Source organism: Euwallacea similis, chromosome 7, assembly GCF_039881205.1.
Source record: "Euwallacea similis isolate ESF13 chromosome 7, ESF131.1, whole genome shotgun sequence".
NCBI classification, from domain to species: Eukaryota; Metazoa; Arthropoda; class Insecta; order Coleoptera; family Curculionidae; genus Euwallacea; species Euwallacea similis.
The window spans coordinates 4,858,284-4,885,280 of NC_089615.1; the positions used below are offsets into that span (position 1 = coordinate 4,858,284).

Genomic DNA, 26,997 nt, shown 5'->3' on the forward strand with positions numbered 1-26,997 from the left:
GCCAAATGGGGCGGCCACCACTGGGATTTCTGATTCTAAGAGATATGTCTCTAGCAAGCAAAAGTACAGAATTGTTCGAAAGGAGAAGGACCGACAGTATTGTATCAAAATACTGTAATCTCAAATCGACGCCTGAAATTGTCCCTAGTATTGTGCATTCTTAACCATGAAACGCGCCTTAGTTGACTCTACATACATATTTATGTTTTTTCTTATTCTTCCTAGTAAGTCGATAAAACTGGAAGAATCATCAATTTCATTGTGTAAAAGTCCTAACCGCGAAGATTGGCCTTTGCCTTACAATTTCTTCATTGTGAATTATTACTTAAGTTAGATTGTAACGGTCTTTGTATGTATTTTTAGTTTGGTCATGTTTGTGTACATATTTATGTCAGATGAAATTAATATTCATTATTGTATGAAATTTCTTCAAAATTTATGGCATATTGGCGGATTATTAATTCGGAAGTATTGCCCATTTCCTCGTGGGTAAAACTAATGATTCTCATCACTTATGTATAAAAACATGTTTTATTTTTCGACGATCTGCATTCTTTTACGGTGATTCAACGTGCGGTTAAAGAATGTAAATTGATCTTATTCTTAGTGTAATACATTTAATCAAAAACTTTAAGCATGTCGAGATGTTAGATTGAAACAAATGTTTTAGTTCTAAATATGAAATACTTAATACAACCTTATGTTGCCTCTTTTGTCTGTACATCAACGTGACATCTCTACTGCGCCTATGTAATAAACGCTTTGAAATAATAACTTCTACAGTATTTTTCAAAACAGAACTAAAAGAGTTTTTATGGGATCGATTTTTGGAAATTACTTGCAAACAAAGATTTTTTTAAATAATTTTAGTTATGCACAGTCATAAACAAGTAAATTTTCACCAACTCTGAATGCTGAGTGGGAATTCTCTAATAAAAATCTTGTTGGTGAAAATCTGCTTTAACAATATTTAAACGCGGGGACTAAATCCCCCAGGCAGTAACGTCACAGTGCAGTTACGTGTAATTTTGGTAACTGGTTCAAAAGTTATTTAGCCCAAGAGATCATTGCATATCCTGCTAGTTGTTGATTGCGAACATTCCAACCAAATTTCCAGCAAAATTTTAATGTAATTTTTTGTTTGAGAAAGCGGAAAGGTGTGCTATTTGCTCGTAGTATATTTTTATATAAATAATCACCTTGCTGAAAGTAGAAAAATGGTTCACCCACTGATTCATATGCAGTCAACTTCTGTGTGTGTCGCGTGCGTGTCTTGGGAGGGGGGTATGCAGTGATGTACTATAGGTCGTGATGAAAATTTTAAATACAGACGAATTTGTAGGGCTATGGACTTCCACAAATTTTGAAATAAATATGTGAAAATATTTATGTGGTTTTAATTTAGCGACATAGTTGACGCCTTTTTTTACTCTGAATCTTAGGCTAAGGGTTAATAGGATAAGTAAATAGAATTGTAGAACATAGAGGTGTAAAATTCCTATAATAAAATTTAGGTTTTTCTTTAAACTCCCACTGTATTAATGCGCACAATAAGATAAAGCAGTTACGGTATCAAAAAAGTGTTTTTTATTTAACAAGGTTCATAATAATACAATCTTTGATTAAACGAAAGCGGATATACAAAAATACTAAATAGTGCCGAATGACCTGTTTCGCATCACGCTACCGCAATGACGCGACTGAGAAATGCTCGTCTGTTTGTTGCTGCGGAAGGTGTTTCAGCAGAGTCAAAAATCACCCTCGCCTACAATTTTTTCGAAAAGAATTGACAAAGAAGTCAGGCTTGAATTCAAATCATACCCCTGACGATAAATAAAAATACATATTTTAGATTTATCCGAGGATTTAGCGCAACCTTGATGACGTTAGAAGAAATTTTCCATGCAAGGCACTTGAAACTTTTTCCAAATGCAAAAAAATATTCGTTAAAAAACCTCAGTGGGCGGTGAGTCACAAACGTAGGTCGTTGATTAAGTCGTACAGTTTTCATTTACAAACACTCAAACTTTTGAATCAGTCAACAAATGACAATGGGCACGTTCAGCAGTTGTACCAGAATTTGGCAACCGCTTGAAATTCAGAGCAAAAATGGCGTCAGCTCCCTAAATCTGTTTGCGTGTCCCTCAGCAGAAACCCCAACAGTTGCACAATTGTTGACTCTTGAACACGGCTACTGATAACATAAATTTATCCAAGACATGCGTCTGATGTTTCAACGCTTACTTGAGGTTTCTTTTAATAAACGCTCATTATTGTTACCATTACTTTCTGGATAGAATTGGGAATGGGATTTTTTTCCATTTTCGATGCAGTACGTTCCAAATTAGGACCAAACTGCCTTCCACTGGGCTTCGCTCTATTCCGTCTATTGAAGGGAAGCTACCAGCGGGTACATCAATATGTGATGCACCCGCGGTACCCCATAAATTTCTGACTTTAGTGCGATTTAATAATAATACCGCAGGTGGCAGCGAAGTTTTACTAGCTGCTTTGGGGTGTGACGTCCCCACGGAACCGAGTTACCTCAGGGTAAAAGCATAATAAAGCATCGCACCTTGACGCGTGGAATTGAATATTTGATGATTAACACAGTGAAGAAGTTTACATCGCCCTTTATCGCAGTCTATTTGTCTAGTTCCTTAGGAACAGGGAGGCAGTAAAAACGTTGCCCGATTCAGTTAGTGACGGTGCCTTGCCAAATAGCTTGGTATAGACCCTATTCATGGCAAAGGGAGATCGAAGATGGAATGTGTATCCAGTAAATCTACAGCGTACTAGACTTAGTGAATTCTTTCATTTGTATTAGCAGATTAAAGGAATCCTAACCGATATTGTGAATACTTAACTATCCAGCCTATGTTTAATTACATTTTTGAGCTTCTTGAACTAAGAATCGAAGGACAAGAATAAGACAACTTACATAAGCAGCCCCTCAGCGTGGAAGAAAAATTAGTAGTAACGTTGACGTAGCACGAAAGAATCTCTAATTAAAAAGAATACCCTCACTTAAAAAAACTCATTGTGACATTTTAACTAATGTCTACATGGGTACAGCAGTGTGGCAATAATAATATTAATGAACTAAATACTAAAACTAAAGTAGATATTAAATAAAACTTCCAAATATTTATTATTTAAATCTACTTTTCTTTGAAGGGACGATATGGTATTTACTTGACGAAAATGGGATACTGCTGATTAAACGCATCATACACTGCCGTTGTATGGGGGAGCGGGGGATTGCGAGAACCAATCACGGAGCAAGTTTCAAGCACCTCACCGCTGGAAAGCAAAATATTTTGTTCTTCATTTTACAGAGATGTGAGGATTAAGGTGCGATGCTTAGTGAACAACTTATTCTTTTGATTTACCATCGCCGGGCGGCGAGGTGAACGTCAAGGTACGCGAAGAGGTGCGATGCCGCACTATAAATTATCTAGTACCAAAATTGATGCGCGTCATAAATCACGTGACTTTATTGCCAACACTCACGTTCAATATATGAAAAGTTCAACGAGGAATTCGTCTCTATAAGTAAACAATAACTAAAGTTGAGCTGCAACTAGTACTTGGACCTAAGGGTAACCCCCCTCTAACGTATAGTAAAATATTTCAATTTAACATGAAGGTAAATAAATAATAAAAATATTAACAATATTGGCAGCGGGACGCGGTGGCGCCAAATTTGTTGTATGTTTGGCCGTTTTGACATTACGCCTTCATCATTCCGCCATTTTATTTTGCCGTGGCGGTTGTGTTTACTTAAAATCCATCCAATTTTTCATTGTATTCAATCAAAGTTCCCGTTTTACTGGTAATTACTTTACCGCATGCTGTTCTTTAAAAAACAGAGACTAGTGTGAGTATATTCCACCTTTATTATTAGTGTTTTTTAATATACCAAAGCAGTTAAGGAGCTGGTTGTTTTCTTAATAAAGTATTTGGAACGGGAAGGAATAACAACGGCCCTTTGTTGCCACTGAATGCCGTCAAAGAAGTAAGTTTATCATTTTTATTAAATTTCACAGATTGTATATTGTATAAGAAATACTGAATTAATCATACAACCGACCGGCACCACAGCTGAATTTCAGCATTACGCCTTACATTGGTTTTAGTACTGGATAGTTTATATGTTTTTACGCTAAGTCATCATGATAAATGGCAACTTACCCCTGGCTGTAGGCTGTGGGTAGTTGTCTTAGGGCACATACCCATTAAGCTGATATCCGTGATGCGGCCAGCCATTCGATTGACTACATGCTCATAAAAAGATATGTTAACTTAGGGGGAAACTTTACTTCTACTCGCGCTATCAGCCCCATGATGGTACGAATACATATAAAGTTTTCCCGTAAGTTAACATGCATTTTTATTGCATGCGGTCAATCAAACGGCTGATTGCATTACGGGTACCCACTTGGTGCGTATGTGCCCTTACTCATGGACTTGACCTTCGGTATTGAACTTTGACCAGTCTATTGGTGATGGAGTCACCAGTGCTGACGTTAAATTGTGAAAACTTTTCGATGCAATACGTCCTGAATTATCGTCAAATTGCCTAACCTCGCCTTGAAATGGGCTTCAGTGTGTCTTGTCTATTGAAAGTAAGTTACCAACGCGAACATGAACCTACAAAACTGCCCGAGATAATAATAATAATAATATTTAGTAAATAAAGTTTATTTTAAATTAAGAATGACGGTATAATTTCAGCTACCTTAAAATTATAAGTTCCGCTTCATGTGATATATTATAACTAAGGCAAATTTCGGGAACAGAAACGTCCAATGAAAATTGGGCTTTTACATTAAGATACATTAAAAAAATAGTGATGGCGTCGATTTTCATCAATGTTTTTGCAAGAACTTATCAGGATTAACCACAAAATCATACTGTATCATACTGTAGTATCTAAACTATGCAGCAAAAAGTACATTATAATGAAATGAAGAAGATATGTTGAGAAAACAGTTTTATTTCACTACAAATCTATCTAATCAGTACATTATACACATATTGTGCATAAACCCACAATTCAAACGTGGCAGAAAATAAGGAAATAAACGGATGTATTTCCTTGGCTCTTCCGTTAAGAATGCTCATTTCTCTATAATTTTGATGTCAATTTTTTTTTCCCAAGGCAAACATTAACATATAGGATGATTCCAAAGTCAGGGAAATACTTCTATGTATTATCAAATATCAAAAATTAAATATTTTCCTTTGAAACCTTCTAAAACTATTAATTCTAGTAGATAGACGGAGTGTTCAAATTTTATTTAAATAATTAAAAATTACTCATTTCAGCGATATCGCTTGGGATATTTGAACGAAATTTCGTAGGTGTTACTAGCTACAGGGGACGTATAATTTTCAATAAAAATAACGTTTTCAGGTCCACCAGCGGCGCGTGAAACTTTTTTGAAGAAAAATGATACACCACTGCTTGCTGAAAACACTTTGCATTTCAGTTAATATTGATATTTCAGAAAGCGCCTAGGGAAAAACTGCTTATTTTTTAAAGTCTTACATGCAACTTGATTACATCCAATGTAGCTAATTTCTAACGACGTAGAGCTGCAAGGTTCGTTGCTTCCCGTTATAAGTACTGATGATGTTGAAAATCTCATTTCTTTTTTGACAAAAATGACAAAAAATGTGCTGTAGTGTATATATCTTTTCTCCCTTCTATATATAAATATATATATCTAATGTCTAGGTTTAATATACAATTTTCCAGGCCTCAAAGCCAACTCCCCTTCATCGTTCTTAAACCACCCTTCCGTTTCCTTATTGGAAAAACCCAAACCCTTGTGCTGGTGTTTACCAGCTTGCTCCACTGCATTAGAGACGCTCGTATTCTTCCGGTATTTGTACCACCAGTACTCAAAAGCCAACGTGATGCATGCTAGCCCTATTCCAACGAAAATAACTATGAAAACACCCCCGATGTTTTGGATACTAATGCCATCTTGTTGATCGTCGGCTTTTTCACACTGTTTCTTTTCTGGGTTTTTGTTCCACCATTTTTCTTTGAGACGTTCTAGTTCGCGTCGATTGAGCAACTGAAGGATTCTATATAAAAATGATTTATTAAAACGTAGCCTTTTTAATATGTAGCATTTACGCGGTATTGAACTGATCCTTCAAGGGTGATCCCTGTTGCACGGCAATGGCGTAAGGCTTTCTGGAAAATTCCTCCCCTACGATGATAAGATCACAACTGGTGGCTTCCAGGTACCTGATATCAGTTGCGTCTCCCAAATAAGCAAAGCCTGAAAATATGTACTGTGCACGAAATCTATATTTTTATAAACATACCTTCAGATGAAGACTTGGACTCCCTCACTCGATTTAAGGCTGCTTCCAAATTTTCCGGTAAGCCAGCCTCCTTCATCGCTTGCCACATTTTCGTATATTTATCTGACACTGGATAATCCCACACAGCTAATTTGGCCCGCTCCACATCGCTAAGGCTATCATTCAAACTCATGTCCTTCCATATTCTTAAAAATTTTAAGTGAACTCATAAATTTTAAAGACATACTTGCCTACTCGTAAAATCTTCCCTCGATGTCTGCCATCCTCTGGAAATAAGTCATGGTCGAGCTGCTGTTAACTGGGGCATACTGGATCTTATACTGCTTGGACAAATCGTCCAAGGATTCTATGGGAGTATCCAAACGCGAAACTGTGAGAAAAGCGGCTAAATTTGCTGTGTAAGAAGCGATGATGATGAAGCCGAACAGCCACCATGTTGCTGCTACTAAGCGACCAGACAGATTTTTAGGAGCTTCACCTCCTCCTTGAGGAGTCAAAGACGTCATGCAAAACCACAGACACTCCTTCAAATTGAACTCTCGTTTTTCCTCATCATCTTTGTATTTTTCGCGATTGTTCTGGTAGCTGTAAGGCGACCATCTGTCGAAAACCCACATCAGGAAGCTATAATGCGAAAAATATGATGTTAAGGCTGCGGTGTAAATGTAGTCAAATTGGACATTTCAACCTGCTAAGTTTAGGCAACTCATAATACAATTCTCATTGGCAATTGAGTAGGTTTATCTCGAGGCATTTACCTGGTGAAAAAATACGCTGCTAAAATACACAACCAAACTTCGTTTTCCAGTACGGTCAAAAATTTAAAGAGAGAAGTAGGTGTTTCTGGAAGCTTCATTAATATGGTAATTCCCACCAAATCATAATACGGAACTGTAAAATCAATAACATTTTCTCGTTCAGCCATCACAGATAAAGATCCCAATCCGATATCTGCCTTTTTATCAATGAGGTCCTGTATAAAAATTTACATTAATAAGTGAATAGGTTTAAAAAACTTATAAATAAAACCTTAATAATGCCATTCCAATTGCCATTTTCATCCATATTGCCAAACTGCCCATCGCCAACCTCCACAATTTCATAGTCAAAATGAAGTATATTAGCAATTTCGTCAATAAGGTCAATACAGTAGCCTTTGAATTTTTTAGGGAGGTCATCATCTCTGTATATAAATGGCTTTTGCTGCGAAATAATGTGGAATATAAAAGTTTCAAATATCTAATTGTTGCTTACCACGACCGTGACCACTCTATAAACAACATCAACGGTATAATTCTTCATGTCTTTAGGAGCTGTGAGAGTCAAATTGTTATCAAACCCAGCCTGCCACACTCCCAGGGATACAGACTTGTCTGAAGCACTTGATCTCACATAAACTGCTGTAAGCGACATGGAAAACTCCATGTAGCTAAGTCCGTTTGTGGTGATTGAAAATGGACCATATGTAGGTGGTTCTAAAGATTCCTATATATTGGGCTTTACTTATTTCAGAATTAAATGAAATGTAGCTAAGTAGATACTTTTTGCAGATAAGAACGAAGATTCAGATTGAACCTTTTTGGACTGTTTTTCGGTTCGTAGTCGTCGCATGTGACGAAATTAGTGACGTTGTTCTTCTTCCAAGATCCATCGAGTAGCATTTCCCTAAATCATTATAATTTGGTCTTCTTTAAAATGATTAGTTATAATAGCGTACTTGATGGCCAAAAACGCCTTCAAGGCCAAATCGAAGTAAAACGCCCCATCAATTTCCGGCAACACATTCGACAACTGATAAGCGTTCCCAATATTACGAAGTCTGTCCTGATATTGTGTATTCACTAAAGGTTTTGCGAATAAAACCGTGGCGTTCGGTACTGATGCCTTGATGTCTCCAGCGTCCTAAAGACTGAACCAATTCAAAATAGGTTTTTTTTTGTGAAAATTATCTCACCTTAGTCATAACGTGCCAAGCGTACATCCGGTTAAACAGCTTCTTCAGATCGGCAGATTCCAGAACAATTTGAATGGTGTTCAAATCACCAAGAACAAAGAAGTTCTTCAGATCCAACTTCACCAAGCTGTCCAGTTGTTCAGGAATTTTACTAGAGTCATGATTGATTTCGTCGATCAAATGACGTGTAGCGACATTCTGCAGAAGGGCTTTGTATTTGTGATCCATTACTAGGGAAAAGTTCTGATTTAACCAAGTGTTAAAATTGCAAATCACCACTCTATCACATCAATCTAGATTTGTGTAATCATTTTTCTTCACCTTATTACCAAGGACGTATTTTTTTCTTAAATTTTTTATAATTTTTCAATGAAGCGGTACACCTATTTGCTTACCAAATGTATCGTCATATAGTATAGCCGCATTAGTGATGTTTTGGTTTAATACCAAGGTGCGAACCATTTCAGGAATGATGTCGCCCGGAGGAGAGATTTGCACCAGATATTCTTCTTCGTTTGACTGTATATTGCGCCATTGCCTCAAATCCCCTTGTTGCCCGTAAGATGCGCTAACTAGAAGGCATTAACTCATTCAACCTTATTTCATCATCATTAAATCACTCCTCAAACAGCAAAATTAATATATTGACGATTGATACGTTGAATCGTGATACGAATGATGATTGATATGTTAAATTCCTACTACAAAATCCATTTTACTTTTCTGTTGTTTATTACTAGACTATTGGTTTTTGATTTTTTAAAAATATACCTGTGGGCAGTCCCAAGGCTGACGTAAACGACTTTACAGTCTCTGAAGCCAGCCCAGCCCTAGTTGCGTCTAATACCAAGTGTGGTGGAGTATTGGAATCCAACATTTGCTGATAGGTTGCGCATACTATACATATTTAAGAAAAGGACCTATATTTCGGATTTAAAGAGATTATCAAGATATTACATGAGTCTAAAATGTTTTGAGAATCAGTCCTGTTTCCAACCACTCGCTGTATCTCGACGCTCAAGCCCAATTTTGAGGTTTTCTTAATGTAATTCATCACCACATTGATGGCCTTGTCGGCCACTGTGTTACCTTCCTCATTTACAAATACTAAGAATATTACAAAGGATATAGCGATGACCCATTTTAGAATAATAAAGTAAAGTTTTCCTACTTACTGACATTGATGTTTTGCGTAGTTTGTCCATAAGCAATTTTAGATGCAAGCAATATCCATAAACAAACGAGGAGAAACATTTGTAACCCACAAAAACCACTGAAGTAATAAATTCTTCCAGATCAATATTACTTATTCTCAGGAATACAGTATTTATAATCCTGTTAACTTTTCCTTGTATACACCCTCATGTGAAAATCGAATATGATGGGAAAGATACAAACAAAGCGGGGATATGTGGAATCTTCGCATATATTTAGGAATAAGTTCCAATTGAAAAATGGTGATGAGTGAAATGGTTAAACGTAAAAGCCTTCCTCGTATATTAATTTTTTCTTGAACATTTTAGTTGTTATTGCTTTGATGAAATTGGCAATTGATCTTATGCTGCTTTAAATGAATTTTGAATGAATGGTATTTAATAAAAAAATTATTAACATTACGGCTGTAAATGCAAAAACTATATCAGTTCATATGTTGCCAGGAAGGAGCAAAAACGAAAACATTTACTCAAAATAATGATGCTTTCGATAATTTATCATATTGACATTAAAATTATTTGTATGTCTAGAAACTGATAGATTGACAGAAAAATATATATTATTATATAGTACGCCACTGAATTCTGAAGATTATTTTCCTCAGTCACATACTCCAAACCTACACAATTTCCGAGGCAGAATTATATAAACTCTGATATGAACATCTTAAACTAGTTTCTGGTACTGTTTATGTTTCAGCCGGAACCTTGTACGCCATTGACTTCTCTTGTTTTGTGATGATGAGAATTTTAAAACTATTTTCAGATGTTATATTTCGAGGTAGTACCCAGCGCTATTTGAATTGAATTACCAATTTTTCCCATGAATGAATCCATTGATTCATATGCAGTTAACTTTTGTGTGTCACTTGCATGTGTTGGAAGAGGGTATACAGTAATGTACGAGTACTATTAGTCATGATAAGAATTTTAAAATACATACACATTTGTAGGGCTATTAATGTATATAATAAGATAAACCAGTTTCGGTATCAAAAGTGTTTTTTATTTAACAAGTTTTATAATAATACAATCTTTGGTTAAACGAAAATGAATATACAAAAATACTTAATAAATGTCGAATGACATGTTTCGCACCACGCTACAGCAATCATACAGCTGAAAAAAGCATGTCTATTTTTCACTGTTGAAGATGTTCCAGCAAGCTCAGAAATTGATTCTTAACGATTTTTTTTAATCAGCAAATATCAGTTCATAGTGTTACGTATAAGAATGTAAATAAATTTTAAAGATCTATAAGAGAACAGCCAGCTGTACGAGCATATATTTCAGGCCTGTTATTTGAACTGGTTTAAGAATAACGGACATTTTCAGCCATATATATGAGTCAAAACACGCCACAAACATATTACTTCTACGAGTTTTTCAAAAAGAAATCTTACGTACATCCAAGCAATGGTATCTCGGTAGATATTATTTATCATATACGACAATATGTTATTAATCGATGCGGAAATATTGAAATCTAAACCTCAACTAGAGAAAATGCATTTTTTAAAATTCCGTATTTCTAGTAGCGTTAATGCAATCTGTCATTGGACAAGTTAATATTATAATGGCACTTATGGTAACAATACCACGTAACATGCAATTTATACAATGGTGTTGCCGTGATGATTTACAACCAACAACTAATACTAAAAGCAATAAAAACATGTTGCGTTCTCAGATTTTCATCTAAGGGCAACTAAATGATAAAAAGATACACCCCTCCATTAATTTTTTCAAGTAACAATAAAGAGCGATAGACGGAGTGACTATATTTTATTGCTGATAAATGAAACAATTGCAATTTCACCACAGTCTTGTACTTTTAGCGCATTTTTGTGCAGACTTAGAGAATTTTCCGTTCGGTTTAACTAGACTTTTTGGCTTATTCACAGATGCAATACGTTCATTAAAGAGAACTTGTTAAGTTGGTAATGCAAGGTGTGGAATAATCCGAACTAAGACTCTCTGAACTTGACAGACATGGTCGATTTAGAATTTCTTAAAAATAGCAGTGGCAGCGGCTTTTTTTCCAATGCTATTTCTAACCCGACAATTTTGACATTTTAATATTTGTTTTTCACAATATTTCACCTTCTTAATGAGTTTTTCATATCTGAACGAGCCTAAATAATACACCTTCAAATTTGTTTAGAAAAATACCCACGTAGCAAAAAATACGCCATAAAGTCTTCCTATCTTCCCATTACTGGCATTGTGCATGTTGTTTGGTTTTAGGAGGTTTGGGTGGGGGACTGGGGGGTATGTCATTGTCGTCGGCATCAATTTCTTCGTTTGTGGAACTCGCATCCCTTGTAATTTGATACGAGTATCTGCTTACGGACGAACTTCGAGAATGTAAGAAACTCAAGTTCTCGTTGATGGCTAAATTGCTAAAATCAGCGATGCTGTCTTTGTATTTGGCCGGCAACGGAGGAGGGAGTAAGTCTTCTTCACTAATATTCGAATCCGTAGTACCTACAAGGGTATTATTATGTGTTCTTCAGTTTATGAAAAAATTGTAGACTATCGGCGAGGGGTAGAAGCAAATTAAAAAAACTACTAGAAAGATCATTTCTTTTGGTTTCCATTTCGACAGTGATTAAAAAGGAATATGTTTGTTACTGTCGTCATGTTGATTTTATACAGGACGTTTAGCATATTCCGTACAGAGATTACACGTACCCATTGAATCTCTATTACTGCTGGTTCCAGAACTATTTGTACCTCTAAGTTGAAGGTTTACACTACCCGGTCTTGAAAACTGTCCACTAGAAGGCCGGCTCAATCGCTTTTCCTTTTCTATTTCTGATCTCAGAGGTCTCGTGGAGTGTAACTAAAGAAGATATGATTAGATTAACGTATAAGAAAAGAAACGTAATGCATTATTATCCCTTTAGAATATGCATCTCGCATAAAAATAATTGCACCAATAAAATTTGGCTCAATTTCAAATTCAGTGTTCTTGCAGATAACTGAATAGAATTTTTTAAAGCTGTACATTGGGTATTGATTTAAAAAATTTCTACCTGTATTATCTCGAAACAGGACAGATTGTTAAAAAAATCGCCGGAACACGTCGATTTTATTATCGAGGAGGAGTAATTTTATGTAGAATTCACTCCGTCTCTTTCAACTCTCTACCCCACAAAATCACCCTTACAAATATCTCATCATTACAATTACAATTACAATACACATTACAATCTCTCAAAATAAAATGGTAAAGAGGGTTAAAGTTATATCATTTTAAAGGGCTTTTCATTCTCTAATTTTGGTACCTGATTTGTTACATGCGATTGTTCCGTTAACAAATTAGATGTATTTGATAATTCTAAAATCATTTTTCCTATAAGTGTTTTGATAGCATTGCACCTAAGATTTTTTTATTCAAACATATCTTATGATTAGGAAATTGTTGCAATAAATCAATTTACCATCAAAAGAAAAGAAGCATTAATCATTGCCGCAAATGTTTATCAATCTAATAAATTGCCTCTGTCCTCGAACAGAAATATCTACATATGTAGAACATGCATTTTTTTATGGTTTATTTTTGTTTGCAATGGAATGCCATTTCAATAAATTTCGAGATTATCTTCCTTAGATTGTGCGGAGTTGAAAGCGGGTAAAAATCCCACGATCGCTGAATAGCATACTTGGAAGGAGCTCAAATTGAATCGAAGAAAACTTTCGGTGATCGAAAAGAAAAAAGCCATAGGCGAACGTGGGGCCAGACAGTGCAGTGTGATATGTCGAAAATAAATGGTAACTGAAATCTTTCTTCTCAATGGCTACGACATGAAAATTTTTGTTGACTGTGATGACACTTTAAGTGATTTTTGTCACTGTTTATATGTCCTTCCTCAAGCATATACACGCTGTATATTATTTCGTTTCGCATATCGTTTTCATGGTTAGACCAATGAGTTGTACGCTCGCAAAAAAGGGTGTAAAGTTATTTGAAGGTTTGGAGGCTATCGGACCTTTGTTATCATTCGTCCTGTGACTCGCATTTTTAGGTGTACATTTTAGTACCAATATCGATTTTTATATAATTCAATTGAGTGGTAACACGTCAATTAAGATTTTCGAAAATAAAATTCAATGTCAACTGTGTGCATCTTTGATTTCAGTCGAAATTATTTGTTCATTTTGGCTCTTTTGGAGGCAACTCTAACCGTTTCCAAGATTTTTTTTTAAGTGTCAAATACATTATCCGCAAACGTGTTATAAATAAAAAACATTAATTCTGGGTAATTTGGTAGAGAAACGTTGTCCCTACAGGATCGCGACACGATGCTTATGGTAGCTGTTCAGAAGAGAATTAAATTTATTAGATCGCAATTATCATTCAGCACTCCAAATTGTTAAGTTTTAACAAACTGAAACAAAATGTTAAGATTGGTAGTAGCTTTATCTTTATTATATATGTATATCAATTATGAACACGAGATATAATGTTCTAAATTAGCATTGTTCACGAAAAACTTCGGACTTTTTTCGATCAAGTTTTCTTTGCAAAAGAAATGTATTTTTTATTGAGTCAAAGTATTTGCATAATGAAACTATTGCCTTAAATTTGCAATTTTTCTCCCATTTTGTTAAATCTGAAAACATGGCACGTGTCGTTTCCAAGGCCGATCAGCTGTACCTTAACAAAAGGCAGGTAGTACCGATATCACTTCGTAGATGATTCACTCGAATGTTAGCGCGACGATGGACAAGACGTTCGTAATGCGAGCTGCACTAATAATCGGAATAATCGGGATTCCTTGTGTCTTAAAGACTCATGAGGGTCGCAATTAATGTATATATGACTTAGTAAGTGAAAATGAGTGGTGATTAACTATCATTTTGTGAGTAAAAGTGGATGTTGCTGACGTGATTCTGGCTAATGTATTTGGTTCTCGGGGGTGAGTTCTCATTGTTATTTCTTGTGATTTACGATAAAGTTTTGTCAGATCAATGAGAACGTTGTAATTAAAATTTCAGTTACAAGCCGAAATTGTTTGCAATATTGGCTCTTCTGAAAGGTACTTAGGACCATGTTTGGACATGCCCAAAGAATGATATCACAGCTCGAATTGTTTCGAAAATTTAAAAAAAAATGTGTTTCAGGTTTCAAGAGTGCATCTCTCTGCTTCGAATAAAAATTAGTTTAAAACACTACCTGTTTCAAAGATTTTCAAAACTTTTTTAGAAATTAATATTAAATTTTTTTGAGCTTCAAGTTTTACGTATGGTAAGTCTAAAACATATCTATGGCTCACATTAAAATTAGAATTTTTAGCATTAAAAACTTCCGTTGTCGTTCTTGCGCATTTTCCTCACACATCATATATTAAAAATAATGTCAGTTCTTTGCTTTTTTTTGTTTGAATTTAAAAAAATTTGGTTTCAACGCTCTCAAAACACTCACAGGAAAATGATTTTAAATTGATCAAAGACGCCTAACTTAATAACGCAACAGTTGAAGTTAAGTATTAAAATATAGAGAATGAAAATCCCTTTAAAATCATGTATCATTTAACCCCCTTTACCATTTAAGGTATTTGAGAGGGTGGCTCTGTCGGGTAAAAAGTTGAAAGAAGCGCAATGAATTGTGTATTAAAATTGTTCCCCTCGATAACAAAATCGATGTGTTCCGGCGATTTAAAAAAAATCTATTCCGTTGCGAGATAATAAAAGTGGGAAGTTTTCAAATTGAGACGTATGAATAAAAATAAAATACATAAAATATATAAAGAAAATAGCTCCTGTAGACGTACGTATACAGGGTGTCAGTTTATAGTATATATATATATATATATATATATAAGTATATATAGTTTGTACCTCCTGTGTAAGTTCAATACGGGGAGTTCCGGTTCCACTTGTGGTAGAATTTGTACATGATGTAATGGAGGAAAATGGGTCCTCAGAAGTATACCACAACGTTCCTGAAGATGTTGGGGTAGGGGGCAGAACGACTTCCGTTTTACTTCTTCTGCGTTTAGAAATTTTGCTTGATTTTCTGTGATTGAAAGATGGTGTGACAGAAAGACTTTTGGACGGAGAGGGACCGATACTTTTATGATGTTGGGATGAATGGCTAAAAAATTCAACGAATTTTGTAAAAATGGCATAAGAAAAACTAGATTTCTTTAAATATCCTTTTACTTTTCGATATTTCATTTGGGTCATCTAGGCTAGAACTTATGATAGAGTTCCGCATATTTTTTAATACTTAAAAAGAATATAAAATTTCGCTATTTTGAAAGATAAAAAATTTAAATTTTTTAGCTGACAAAACAGTGGATTTAATATGCGAACAGAGCATGGCAAAGTTTGATTGATATAATGATTCAGGTGATTTTTTAATATAATTAAACGAAGAAAAGCAAGGTAACTTACTCAGGAGTTATAGTGACGTCAGAGAGCCTTGTGTCGCTGGTAATACTATAATGCCTTCTCATTTGTACTTCAGGTTCAAGTTTTATATCACATTTCTGAAAAGTAAAAACAAATAATCGATAATAGTTCATATATTTAGGAAATTAGGTTTTCCTAAATACATAATATTGTCATGCCGCACTTTCGAAATTAGGTACTAATAAATAAGTAAACTTACCCGTTTTCCATATTTCCTCTCTACCTCATCCTTCATAATGGTAAAACAATCTTCCATACGCTTTTGCAACGGCTGTAAGTTATCCGGTGCTTTCTTTTTATGAATTTGCAAGCACAACTCTAATAGCGGAATCTGGTCTGCTAGAAGATCCTTTAAGCGATTCACTAACACTTCATCATCGGCATGGCGAGTAAGATATTCGTCAGTGAAAAACACTTTTTCGTAATTTTTTGTACCTCCCATTACTGCAGCGTCTAAAATACCTAAAAAATTGAAAAATGCTTTTTAATTATCTTTTTGATAAGATGAGAATAGTAAAAAATGTCCCTTTTTAGGTTACTAAGAAAACACTTTTTGGAATTTAAGTATTTACTATTTTTGTCTATTTATTTTTTTCATTTTTAAGTATACACTTACCATGAAGCTTCATGCTCAACAAATTAATTGATATATTTTTATCTTTGTTAAACATGGAAACAAAATTGAACAAATCCTTATTTGCCCCATCTAAAGTTTCGATGGCATTTCTTAAGGGCGACACTTCCTTCATAATGGTTTTTTCCACTGGAAACCAACGCAAAATTCCAGGTAACGGGTACGTTGTTTGCAACTCGGTTTTCTCTAGCCACATATGAGCAAATTCATTGTCTGACTCAATAAAGGGATCTTTTCGGGTAAAACGACGCGAGAAACTGAACTTTTTGATGTTGTTCACTTTGTAGAAACAAACTATCTGATCACTAACAGACTTGCCAGAAAATCGTTGATTTTTCTCTTCCATCACGGGATCTACTTTATTTATTTGGATATCTGTTTTTAAAGGTCAAAGAAGAATTCCCCATCAAACAGAATATTTGTCAATTGGTTATACTCAATGAATGAAAAAATTATATTAACTCTAGCTAGTTTTTTTAACTCTGCCGCAGACAAAAAAGGATACATTGCTTATCTGATGTAGTAATATCGCTCCCAGGTGCGTCAAGCTTATTTAAAAGTTCCGCCCTCGGAAACTCATTTACGATCCTCGAATTGAAATCCTCAAGCCGTTCATATTCTTTTCCTCTATATATGAACACTTTATTCTGCAAAAATAGTGGGAACCCTCTGCCGTAGTACCCAACTCGAAAGTACTCCGGTTTAGGACGCGCATGTTTCATAATACTATCGTAAAATCCTGCCAGTCTTGTGTGCAGCTCGCTTAAGCGATCAAAATCAAAAGTTTCTTGCTCGTACTGCTCAGCTAGTTCCTTGCATTTTATTATTGCGTACTCCCACATCTATTAAATAAAACGTAAATTTCTGCAGAAAAACTATTTATATACGATGGATGATAAAAGTTTGAACCTCTCGCAATATTTCGAGAACCGTTTATTTGAATTTTATTATATTTTGTACTGAATATTAATGCGAAACTCTGAGTACGGCATGGTAAGCCTTGTTTTTGTACTAGAAGATATCCCAAAAACTTGAATTTCGTATAAAATCAATTTGATTTCAGTACCTAAAACCAGTCTTTAAAATGACTGAAAAATTAACCATTTAATTATTTTGAGAAAAGTTCCACGGTTATCGTATAAGTATTTAAATCCCCATACTCCATTGGAGACTTCGATTTTGAGAGATGAAATTCGATTCTGAACGTTCCATTTTCATTATATTGTATATTTAAACAAAAACCTACCTTTCCTTTACTATAATTGTCAATAATTGTGTAATAAAGAGCTTCTTTCAACTCACGATGATTTCGGGCGTTTATATACTTGTCACCCTTTAGTAATGGTGACAATGATTCATCAGTCCATTTCAGGAGTTTGGTGTGCAACTCTAAGGTAAATGCGGCTTCTGTATAATTATCGCATTCAATGTGCAAATCGAAAAGCTTGTTTAAGTATCTTATATACATTTCTTTTTTGTCGATTTCAGAATAGAAGTCCTGAAATTCATACATCAAATTATTAATTGAATGCGGTAGGTTCAATTTCAGTTCAAGTTATAATTACAAAGTCAGATTTTCCGTTTTACATAATCAATAAAAATACATAAGATTAAACTTACCAATAGATTAACTGTACAACTCATTGTACTATCCTTACTATCATTTGAAATGATATTGCGATAATCCAACAAACTATCCATTAGCCTCGACACGATCGTTACAAATTTAATGCCCTCCTCTTTCAACGTCGTATGTTTTTCACACAATTCTTTTATGATGTTGAAAAATAATTGTTTATACTCGCTATCTCCTTTTCCACCCTCAAACAACGCGTCAAGTTTGACTATCATCTCATTTTCGAAATCGTTGAAATTGCCCTTTATATGAGACGAATCCCTTTTCGTATCACCAAAACTCTCCAATTCCAACTTTGAGGAGTAAAACTCACATTGCATCATATCGAAAAATATAGGTATTGTGTGCGTTCTCAACTCCGTTTCTGGTATTAAAGTCATTTCCAATGTAAGTCCGACTAATGACGGGACAAATTGGACCTTGTGCAGACCTAAGTTGAACCACATGGATCTAACTTCGAACCCCATTTCTCTCCGCATATCATTGTACTGATTGATAATCCTTAAACGTTTATTGAAAGAGAAATTTTCCAACTGCAATGCGTCCTGAGTCATGAATGCTATGGCACAATGAAAGAAATTGTTCCAAGCGTCATGTTCGAACTTTTTGAAAAATATATCGCGAATTGTGTGAGAAAAGTATCGGAGAGACTTTAGAATTATGTTGTTTTGCAGCATAATCATGTCGAACCAGTCCTTAGGGAAAACGGAATTGCTGCTTACAAGTTCTTTAAAAACGACTAAAATTTCCATAAGAAAGTCTAGCTTATCAAAATCTGTCACAAATCTATCTATGTAGTGTTCATAATGGTCCGCAGTCATTTGACGAAATATGTCTAACATCACCGAAGCCATGTGACCCTAAAATAAATTATTACTAGTGTAGGTCAAAAGAGAATGTAGAGGAACAATCTACCGCATTGGGATTTTCCCTTTGCATTTTTATGTGACACTGTATGACAGTCCTTAAGTCAGTCTGAATTATTTCGCTAATATCCTGAAATGTGGGGCCTACATCCTTACGAAATAAAAGGACCAGAATGTCGCTTAACACTTTGATGCACAGTTCCACCTATTAAACAAAAGAATGTTATGAAAGTTATTAAAAAGGAAAACATACTGAAGGTGCAAAGCATGAGTCAAGAGACATTTAACTATAAAACTATGTGGACGAATTAATATCACCATAGTCAGATATCTCTTCCTAAGATTTTAGTGCAAATTGTAAAGCGAATGATGTCTTAATGTATGTATTACAAGGGATGGGAGCATATGATCACCTCTTCCGAGTATCCGACGTGTTGATTGACGCAATGCTGTGTGGTCCCTAGCAGCTGAGCTACCTTGGCCACTGATCGATTTTGCCTGCGCCCGTCTTGCCGCATCACAACACCCTATAATCCCACTACATACAACTACTGATCCAAAATCTCCGCCCAAAATTAATGGGGTGTTAATACGTTAAAGTAATTTAAAATCACCAGTAAAAATGAAATCACAAAAAATGTAAGAATATAATATTAACAACTAAAAATGCTAAAGAGTAGTTCTAACCTAATTCAATCAAGTAGATATCTAAAAGTCATGCCATGCTAAATTGTCATAATGTTAGATTGACCTGAAATACATTAACTTATTGGAAAAACTTATAAGATAATTAGGATTTTCTATATCAAGCAAATTCAAATTACCCACTAGAAAAGAAAATACACTACTAATGGCAAATGCAAGCATAAAAAAATTGTGCTAAAAAAATACTCAGTGCGCCAATACGACTGCCGAAAGCTATTTGTAACAGTTTTAACACCTTAGGAAACATTACGATAAAACACGGACAATAAAAAAGAGACGACCATATTGTCACACTTGGAACACACAAATGCGGCACTCCAAATACACTATAAAACTATGTTTGTTCATACTCAAGTAACATCACTATCTATTAGAGCGAAAACCGATTTCAGAGATTTACTGGTGTCTCAATAAAACAGGAAAATGTCCATCCCGATTAAAACTGAGAAATTTTGGGAGGTGCGTCGACTTTGTTTTTATCTGATTATAACAATTATGAATTGAATAAAGCTCACTCTTGAGACTCTAGTATTATAATAGGGCATAAATTTAACATTTACTTCACTTCAGTACCGGATAATATAATCAGTCAATTTGTAAATGATATTTATTCCATTATGATAGACAATAACATTGAGGCTATTGGCAAACAGATAGTAAACACATTGGTATGTACTATACAATTTACAGGCTATACAACTTGACTTAATACTCCCTGAATCAATTTTTGCTCTATCATATTAATGAATCAATTGAAAAACTTCTAAAGGCATGCAATATCTGAATAAAGTATCAAGCATAACATAATAATACCTATTGTTGTGAACTTGACATAGTGGCCAAGGCGTTCTCAGTGCAAGGAGGTGGTGTTTCAGCATCCTTGGAAAACAGGCGTGCAGAAAAATTACTTTTTTGAATTAAGAAATATAGTTACGTGAAAACGTTATGCAATTTTGAACCAAAGAAAATTAAACAACACAACTTATACATATATTATATAATAAAAAGATTCCAATTGAGCATGTTTTTTCATTTGTATTTAAAAAGCTATCGCTGCAAATGACGTCTACAATGAAAGTTTTATGATCACATCATTTAAACCAAATATAAAAAGAAAAAAGATAAAAAAGTCAACATTTAATTTATGTGTATCATAAATCATGCATCTCTTTACGTGATAGTTAGGATTTCCAGGAAACTTTAGACTTTCAAATCAATTTGTTCTACAGATTCCTCTTTACAGATTTAAGAAGCAAAATGTAAACTTTGTATTTACTCCGGTCCAATGCAATTGGAGAATGTATTAAACAGGCTTAGAGAGCACAGGGGCTCATTAAAACAAACAAAATGACAGTAAGCAAAACATATGTGAAAGTTGGAGGTGCAAACCGCATTCAGATGAGGTAAAAGTTGTGCAGGTGTCGGGCAATGGTTTCAAATTTAAAATAAAAATGATGGCATTTAAATGTATTTAAACTGTAGCGAGCCAAATCCTCTTTCCAATGATGCCTAAATCAACTGCGACTTCTACTACACTATTTAACAACTGCTACTATTTAAAAAAATAACTTTATGTTATACCTGCAAAACTGATTGAATTATGAAAAATTTCTATATCATCGTAATCTACTCAAAAAGTGTCCTAATAAGGTAGCAATTTATATTTATGAAACTAACATAATAACTAAATGACAAGGGTTTATCGAAAACGAAGGATTTCTGAACACATATTTCGTTTAAATACTACAGATAAGTACAGCTTCTGCCTGGTAAATTATTAAGTATGAAGATATATATTGATAATATAACTCTATTGTGAAAGCAAATGCAATAAAATACGTAGAAAACTGTATATACATACGTACATATGAAAGCCAGCCAATATATCTGAAAATATTTACCTCATCGTTGGCCTCGAGTAAAGTTTTCACTTGAACAGTTATAAAGGGAAAGATGATTTTCCTGCATTCCGAATACAAACACAGTTTACTATGCACGATATCGTTGATGGTCATCATTTTTTGTTTTGTCAATCTACCCGGAGGAATATTGTTCAGCATATCACAGAAAATAACGCTACAAAAATCTGTGTTCGCTGATTTCTCCCACATTAATTATCCAACAAACCTCAATTCGCATTTATCAAATATCAGCAAAATATCTGGGATTGTGTTAGGCAAATACTTTAGGCAAGCGCCTTGCTCTCTCAGCACTTGATCATTTCCAGATGACATCAAATAAATAAAGTCTCGCAGGAGTTCTCTGATGCTTTCTTCGAATTCGTCTCCAAAATTAAATTCTGGATAAACTTCAAGAAAAAGTATTCTAGAACGGGAAACGAATCGCATAATATACTGAAGTGCTTTCATTGTTCGGAATATCAAGTTGTCTTTAGTGGCTTCGGCCCTGGTACTATAACTCGCTTTACTAATGATGGATTTAAGAATCGAAATTAGTTTTCTAAAAATAGAATAATGAAATAAATAAAACACTTTTTTTTGTACTCACTTATAAGCTAAAGTAGCACTAAATCCTTCTCGTATATACAAATCCAAAACAGGTTCAAAGTGGAGATATTTCCAGTCGTTTGTTACTAAAGTTATAATATGTAGAAGACACTCGAAAACGTTGATATCATATTTATTGCTCTCAGGATCGTCCATTAAAATGTTAAATAAGGCGTCTAATATGTCCTGTAGAAATTTTACTATCTCTTCCCCGACCACGTACATAAAATTTTGCAGAGACAAGGATATGGCATTTTTATGTGAAGCCCAGTTTAAGAGGCCCAAAAGATTAACTGAAAATGATAGTGAAATGTTAGAAGGATTCCTAAACTTAGTGAAGCTACAGAGCATACAATAAAAAATTATCTGCCAAAAGTATGGGTATTTATTCTAAAGGCAACTCACCGTTTTGTGTCAATTTCGTAGAACAAATATTCGTAGATATGTTGAACGAATCTTTGGTACTTGCTGTAAGCCCCGCAAGCTGCGGTTTTTGATTGTCCTTCATCTCACTAGTAAAACACGGCAATTTGATATACTCCAAACTCTCCTCATCAAACTTTTTGTAATCAATCCTATAGACTATAAGATTGTGAAGGGCATCAGATAAAGTGACACCGTTCTCCTGCATCAATTTTACATAGCTCATTGCAAAAGGTTTTTCACTTTTATCTTTGGCTTCGTTTGAGGAACGATGCTTAAACGTAAATTTTAAGTGACTAGACTTGAATTCTTCTATTCTTAAAGCGATTTTTACAGTCTCATGCCATTGAGGTTTGTCCTCGTGGTAATATATTACTGAACGGTATTCGTCTATTTCTGGGACGCCCCCACCTAAAGTAATAACTCCCTAAAAATGTAAAAGAATAATTGACAACAGGTATTTGTTTTAAGCTGAAACGAAGATAGTTAAAGTTATCGACATTATATTATCAATTTATTGGCTGATTTTATCATAACATAACTGTTACTGAACTCAAGAAATTGACAAATACACGCTCAAATTCAGTTGAACAGTATAAACTCTATAGTTCTGGTTGATTATTTTCCACACATCTATATTATAATTTAAATCTCAGACTTACAGGTATAGAAATTCCTTCTTCATTACACACTTTAACCACCACTTCGACGTTTTTCTCACTTGTTTTATTGCCTTTGCTAAATTCCCCGTTTACGAGTGTCAAATACAGATCATTTCGCACATCCCCCGGTAAAATGACTTCGGGAAATCCCATTTTCCGTGCCCGGGACACGTTTCCGAGTACCAGATGCGGATTTTCTTCCCTAACCTGAAATAAATATTGTCAAATAACACTAAGATTTTGCTTCATGATTTAAAAAGAGAAGCTTTTACAAAAATTTACAACAGAATGATACAAAAAAATTCAAATTTGAGAGATTTCTAATTTGAATTCGCAGGAAAAATATACGCCAATGAATTTGTGAAACGCAAAAAAGGTGGTATCACTAAAAGGAATAAGATTTCTAACAAGGATATCATTACTCTCATTATTAAAGTAGCTAGTTTATGTTACTTTAGTTAGGGTTCTTCTTAGCCTATGATCGTGACACACGTCCACAAAATATTTAAAATGTAACTATTTACATTAAATTAAAAACGACATCAAGTAAACATTCTCATATACATTACTTATTGTCACTTTCTAAAAAAAATATACCTGTTTAAGATCGCCTCTCAGCAATTTCATACTGACAAACAATGCTTGATTCTTAGGATCCATTTTTTCCTTTGTGATGATTTTTCTTAACACTTGATCCAAGTTGTCTTTGTCACAACTAAAAAAAAAGCTGTCTGTGAAACTGAATAACACCTACATTGAAATTTTAACAGAACTAACTAAATAAACCAAAAATAAATATAAACTGCATGAAAGTGCAAAGTTGCAAACGTAAGTTAACTCTATATATTTTCAAGAGCAAAAATTCAATACGCTATTACATATTAAGATACATAGGAAGACTATTCTGGTTTTTATTAATAGTAACTCTGTTCACTCTTAATTGGAACGCCCTGTACATACGTCTGATAGTAGAAGTTTTGTTTATTGTTTTATCTCAATTTACTATCTCTGTTACCTTACCTAACAAACGGTATTGAAAACTCTTTCTCCAAGTCAGCGTCATACTTTGCGTGCATGTAGCCCGTGACATCCATTGCCGCCACTCCACAAGGTCTTCGCATATTCTCATATGGAGTTTTCCTAACAGTCGTACTCATAGTGCTCCTGCGGTGATCAATTTCTTTAACTTCCATCAATCCTATTCGTACCACATAACAAACCAAACATATTTTCTCTCGTTCAAGGTCCTTCTTTCCGAGATCCTAATATAACAATACATGTCACTAACAAATAAACTTCAAATTGTAAAAACATACGGTAAACATGACCCTCAAATTGTACATTTGATCTAAATCGCTCATCAATCCCTCTTTCGTCCATCTAACTACATAATTTTCAGTTATGGGTTTAAATTCTTTGGCATCATATAAACACATTAACAGTTCTGCATCTTCTGATATTTTACATGTAAAATTTTTAACTGCTACTAAAAATATATTGGAAAACTGTTGGATGGCGGACTTTGGTTGATAATCTTTTTCTCCACTCTGAAAGTTGAGACACTTTTATTAAAATATTGATTAAAGACCCACTTCTTATTTTTCTTTTATTAATAAATGAACATAGTAAAGCCAAATAAAATTATTATAAATTATTAAAAAATAAATAGTGTAAAAATACCAACCTTTGAATGTCTATTGTTGATTCTTTCGGTGGCGTCTTTGTGGTAATTAAAGAGTTGAATGGTGCTGGTCACATCAGAGTCGATTAGAATTCCATTTTTGTCTCTAACAACTAAATCCAATCCTAACATTCGATTACCTAAATCAATTTCTTCGGCAGCCTGTTTGGTTACCCTTTTAATTTCGTCAATTGGCAATGTGCCACTGATGATTTTACTACGTAGTATGACCAGGTCATATATTTGGTTTTTGACATCCTCAAATGCCTTATTGTGTGTCTAGAATTATTTGAAAGTTTGAATAGCAAATAATGGCTTCTTTGATGACACCGCATCTTTAATGCCATTATTTGAAATTTTTAAATTTCATATAATATGGAAACTTTCAAACAAAAAATGTCGGTCTTACCATGTACAAATGTTTCCAATGGCCTCCCCACTCTCTGAGGGTGGAAGTAATTTCCTGGCAAATAGCTGGGACCTTAAATACTGGTAATCCACCTTCAAACCTTTCACATTGTTTCTTATGGATGTACGATTTTGGAAAAATACCCACAACGTGACTGTGATTGATGACATATCCATGGTACCAATCTGTTTCTTCTTGTAGAATACGGACTGCATCCCCAACCGTTAATTTCAATTTAAAAGGTTCCTTCTCAGGTTCTTTATCATTAAAATTGTAAATTGCTGAAAAATTGTTTTCATGAAAATGGTTAATGTTCTGTAAAATATTCAAGAGGCCTCATTGTTTTCACAAAAATATTAAGCATTCAGAGGATTATTTTTAATTTTTTGAAACCAGTTGCATATCATATGTTTTGTTTAAAATGTTCAGGGTCACGTCAATAAGGACAGCACTGGTAAAATTTTAACCTTTTTTTTCCTCTTAAAAGGTGTGTCTCTACACCTATTCTATGCTCCCTAATTTTCATAAAAACATTTAATGCCAGAACGGACTTGTTAGAAAAAAACTAAAAAAATTATTATTTTTTATCACCTTGTATTTCTTACAGAAAGCAAAAACAGACTCATGTTAATATAAACTTTATTTTTTATTTGGGTCAAAGTAACCTACAGTAAGTAGTTGACAGACTTATTCTACAATACTCTTTATAGTGGAGTCAGTCAATATGATGGAATAATACTGATAGAGTAATTTCAGTAACTGTGAAAATTTGTTAAAAAACAATAATATTACTGCTCGGAAGCTCTTTATGTTGTCAAATTGTTCTGTTCGTGTATCTTCCACAAATAGTAATAGTAACAGAAACAGAGATAAATACCAATGTTAACAGCAACTAATAAAAGTTGAGTATGCTTTTCATTTGAGAATAAACATAGGTACAAAATGGTTTTCCTTGATTTTCTCGATGTCGTTGAAAATACTTTATACAATGCTTATGGAAAAAAAACTAAAAATTAGGTGTTGCCTAGGCCTAGATAGTACACAATTACTACCAATTAATACGGCTGCGATGTAGGGGAAAGAGGTCCAACTACCTATTTATTTTCTATTTAAGCTAAGTAGAACTTAGCTGGGGGCATTGTAATAATGTAGGAAAGCAGTACCACTTACCAATTCCAAAACTGTCCGTTTCATTCACATCATTCCACATGATTCCAAGTTTGCATTGACATAAAATTAAACTAAATAAACAACGAAATTAATTAAATAACACATCTCTCTTAATAAGAATTGAAAGAAACAAAATAAGCAAAACCAAAATAATTAATTAATCAAAATTAAAAATATTTTGATGGGCGGGGTGGGGATGCGAATTGAATTATGTCAATTGTCAAATTTAAAATGACATATGGCGTATAAAACCAAAAGAAGGGTTCCGAAATTAACTATTTCAGTGTGAGTGCATATCAATGGTCCTAAATCGAGAGAAATTAAACACAATTGGCTCATAAAACTTATTTTATTACCATCAAATATCT

General features: G+C 34.2%; 3 protein-coding genes across 4 annotated transcripts in view; 1 reads left to right on the plus strand and 2 right to left on the minus strand.

Moving 5' to 3' along the window:
- LOC136410077 (uncharacterized) overlaps positions 1-26,997 on the plus strand; it is a 108,357-nt gene that overhangs the window by 54,574 nt on the left and 26,786 nt on the right. The window lies entirely within an intron of this gene.
- Positions 5,730-9,770, minus strand: LOC136410074 (ionotropic receptor 25a-like). Its single transcript, XM_066392011.1, has 14 exons — positions 9,475-9,770; positions 9,257-9,406; positions 9,071-9,196; positions 8,695-8,871; positions 8,300-8,529; positions 8,063-8,247; positions 7,887-8,010; positions 7,600-7,830; positions 7,375-7,548; positions 7,104-7,318; positions 6,580-6,969; positions 6,346-6,530; positions 6,152-6,299; positions 5,730-6,099 (listed from the first exon to the last, which is right to left on the minus strand). Exons 1-14 carry the CDS (start codon positions 9,551-9,553, stop codon positions 5,733-5,735), a joined length of 2,781 nt encoding a protein of 926 aa, XP_066248108.1. The 5' UTR covers positions 9,554-9,770; the 3' UTR covers positions 5,730-5,732.
- On the minus strand, positions 10,514-26,804 carry mbc (myoblast city). Of its 2 annotated transcripts, XM_066391996.1 has the most exons (22): positions 26,630-26,804; positions 25,460-25,740; positions 25,054-25,329; positions 24,686-24,916; positions 24,390-24,631; positions 23,967-24,084; positions 23,370-23,576; positions 22,690-23,134; positions 22,286-22,577; positions 21,905-22,237; positions 21,679-21,853; positions 19,486-19,599; positions 19,122-19,277; positions 18,191-19,066; positions 17,817-18,068; positions 17,076-17,412; positions 16,553-16,945; positions 16,136-16,398; positions 15,919-16,013; positions 15,361-15,616; positions 12,208-12,358; positions 10,514-12,000 (listed from the first exon to the last, which is right to left on the minus strand). In XM_066391996.1, exons 1-22 carry the CDS (start codon positions 26,667-26,669, stop codon positions 11,729-11,731), a joined length of 5,805 nt encoding a protein of 1,934 aa, XP_066248093.1. In that variant the 5' UTR covers positions 26,670-26,804; the 3' UTR covers positions 10,514-11,728. The 2 variants fall into 2 exon arrangements, with proteins under 2 accessions (XP_066248093.1, XP_066248094.1); XM_066391997.1 differs by lacking the exon at positions 19,486-19,599.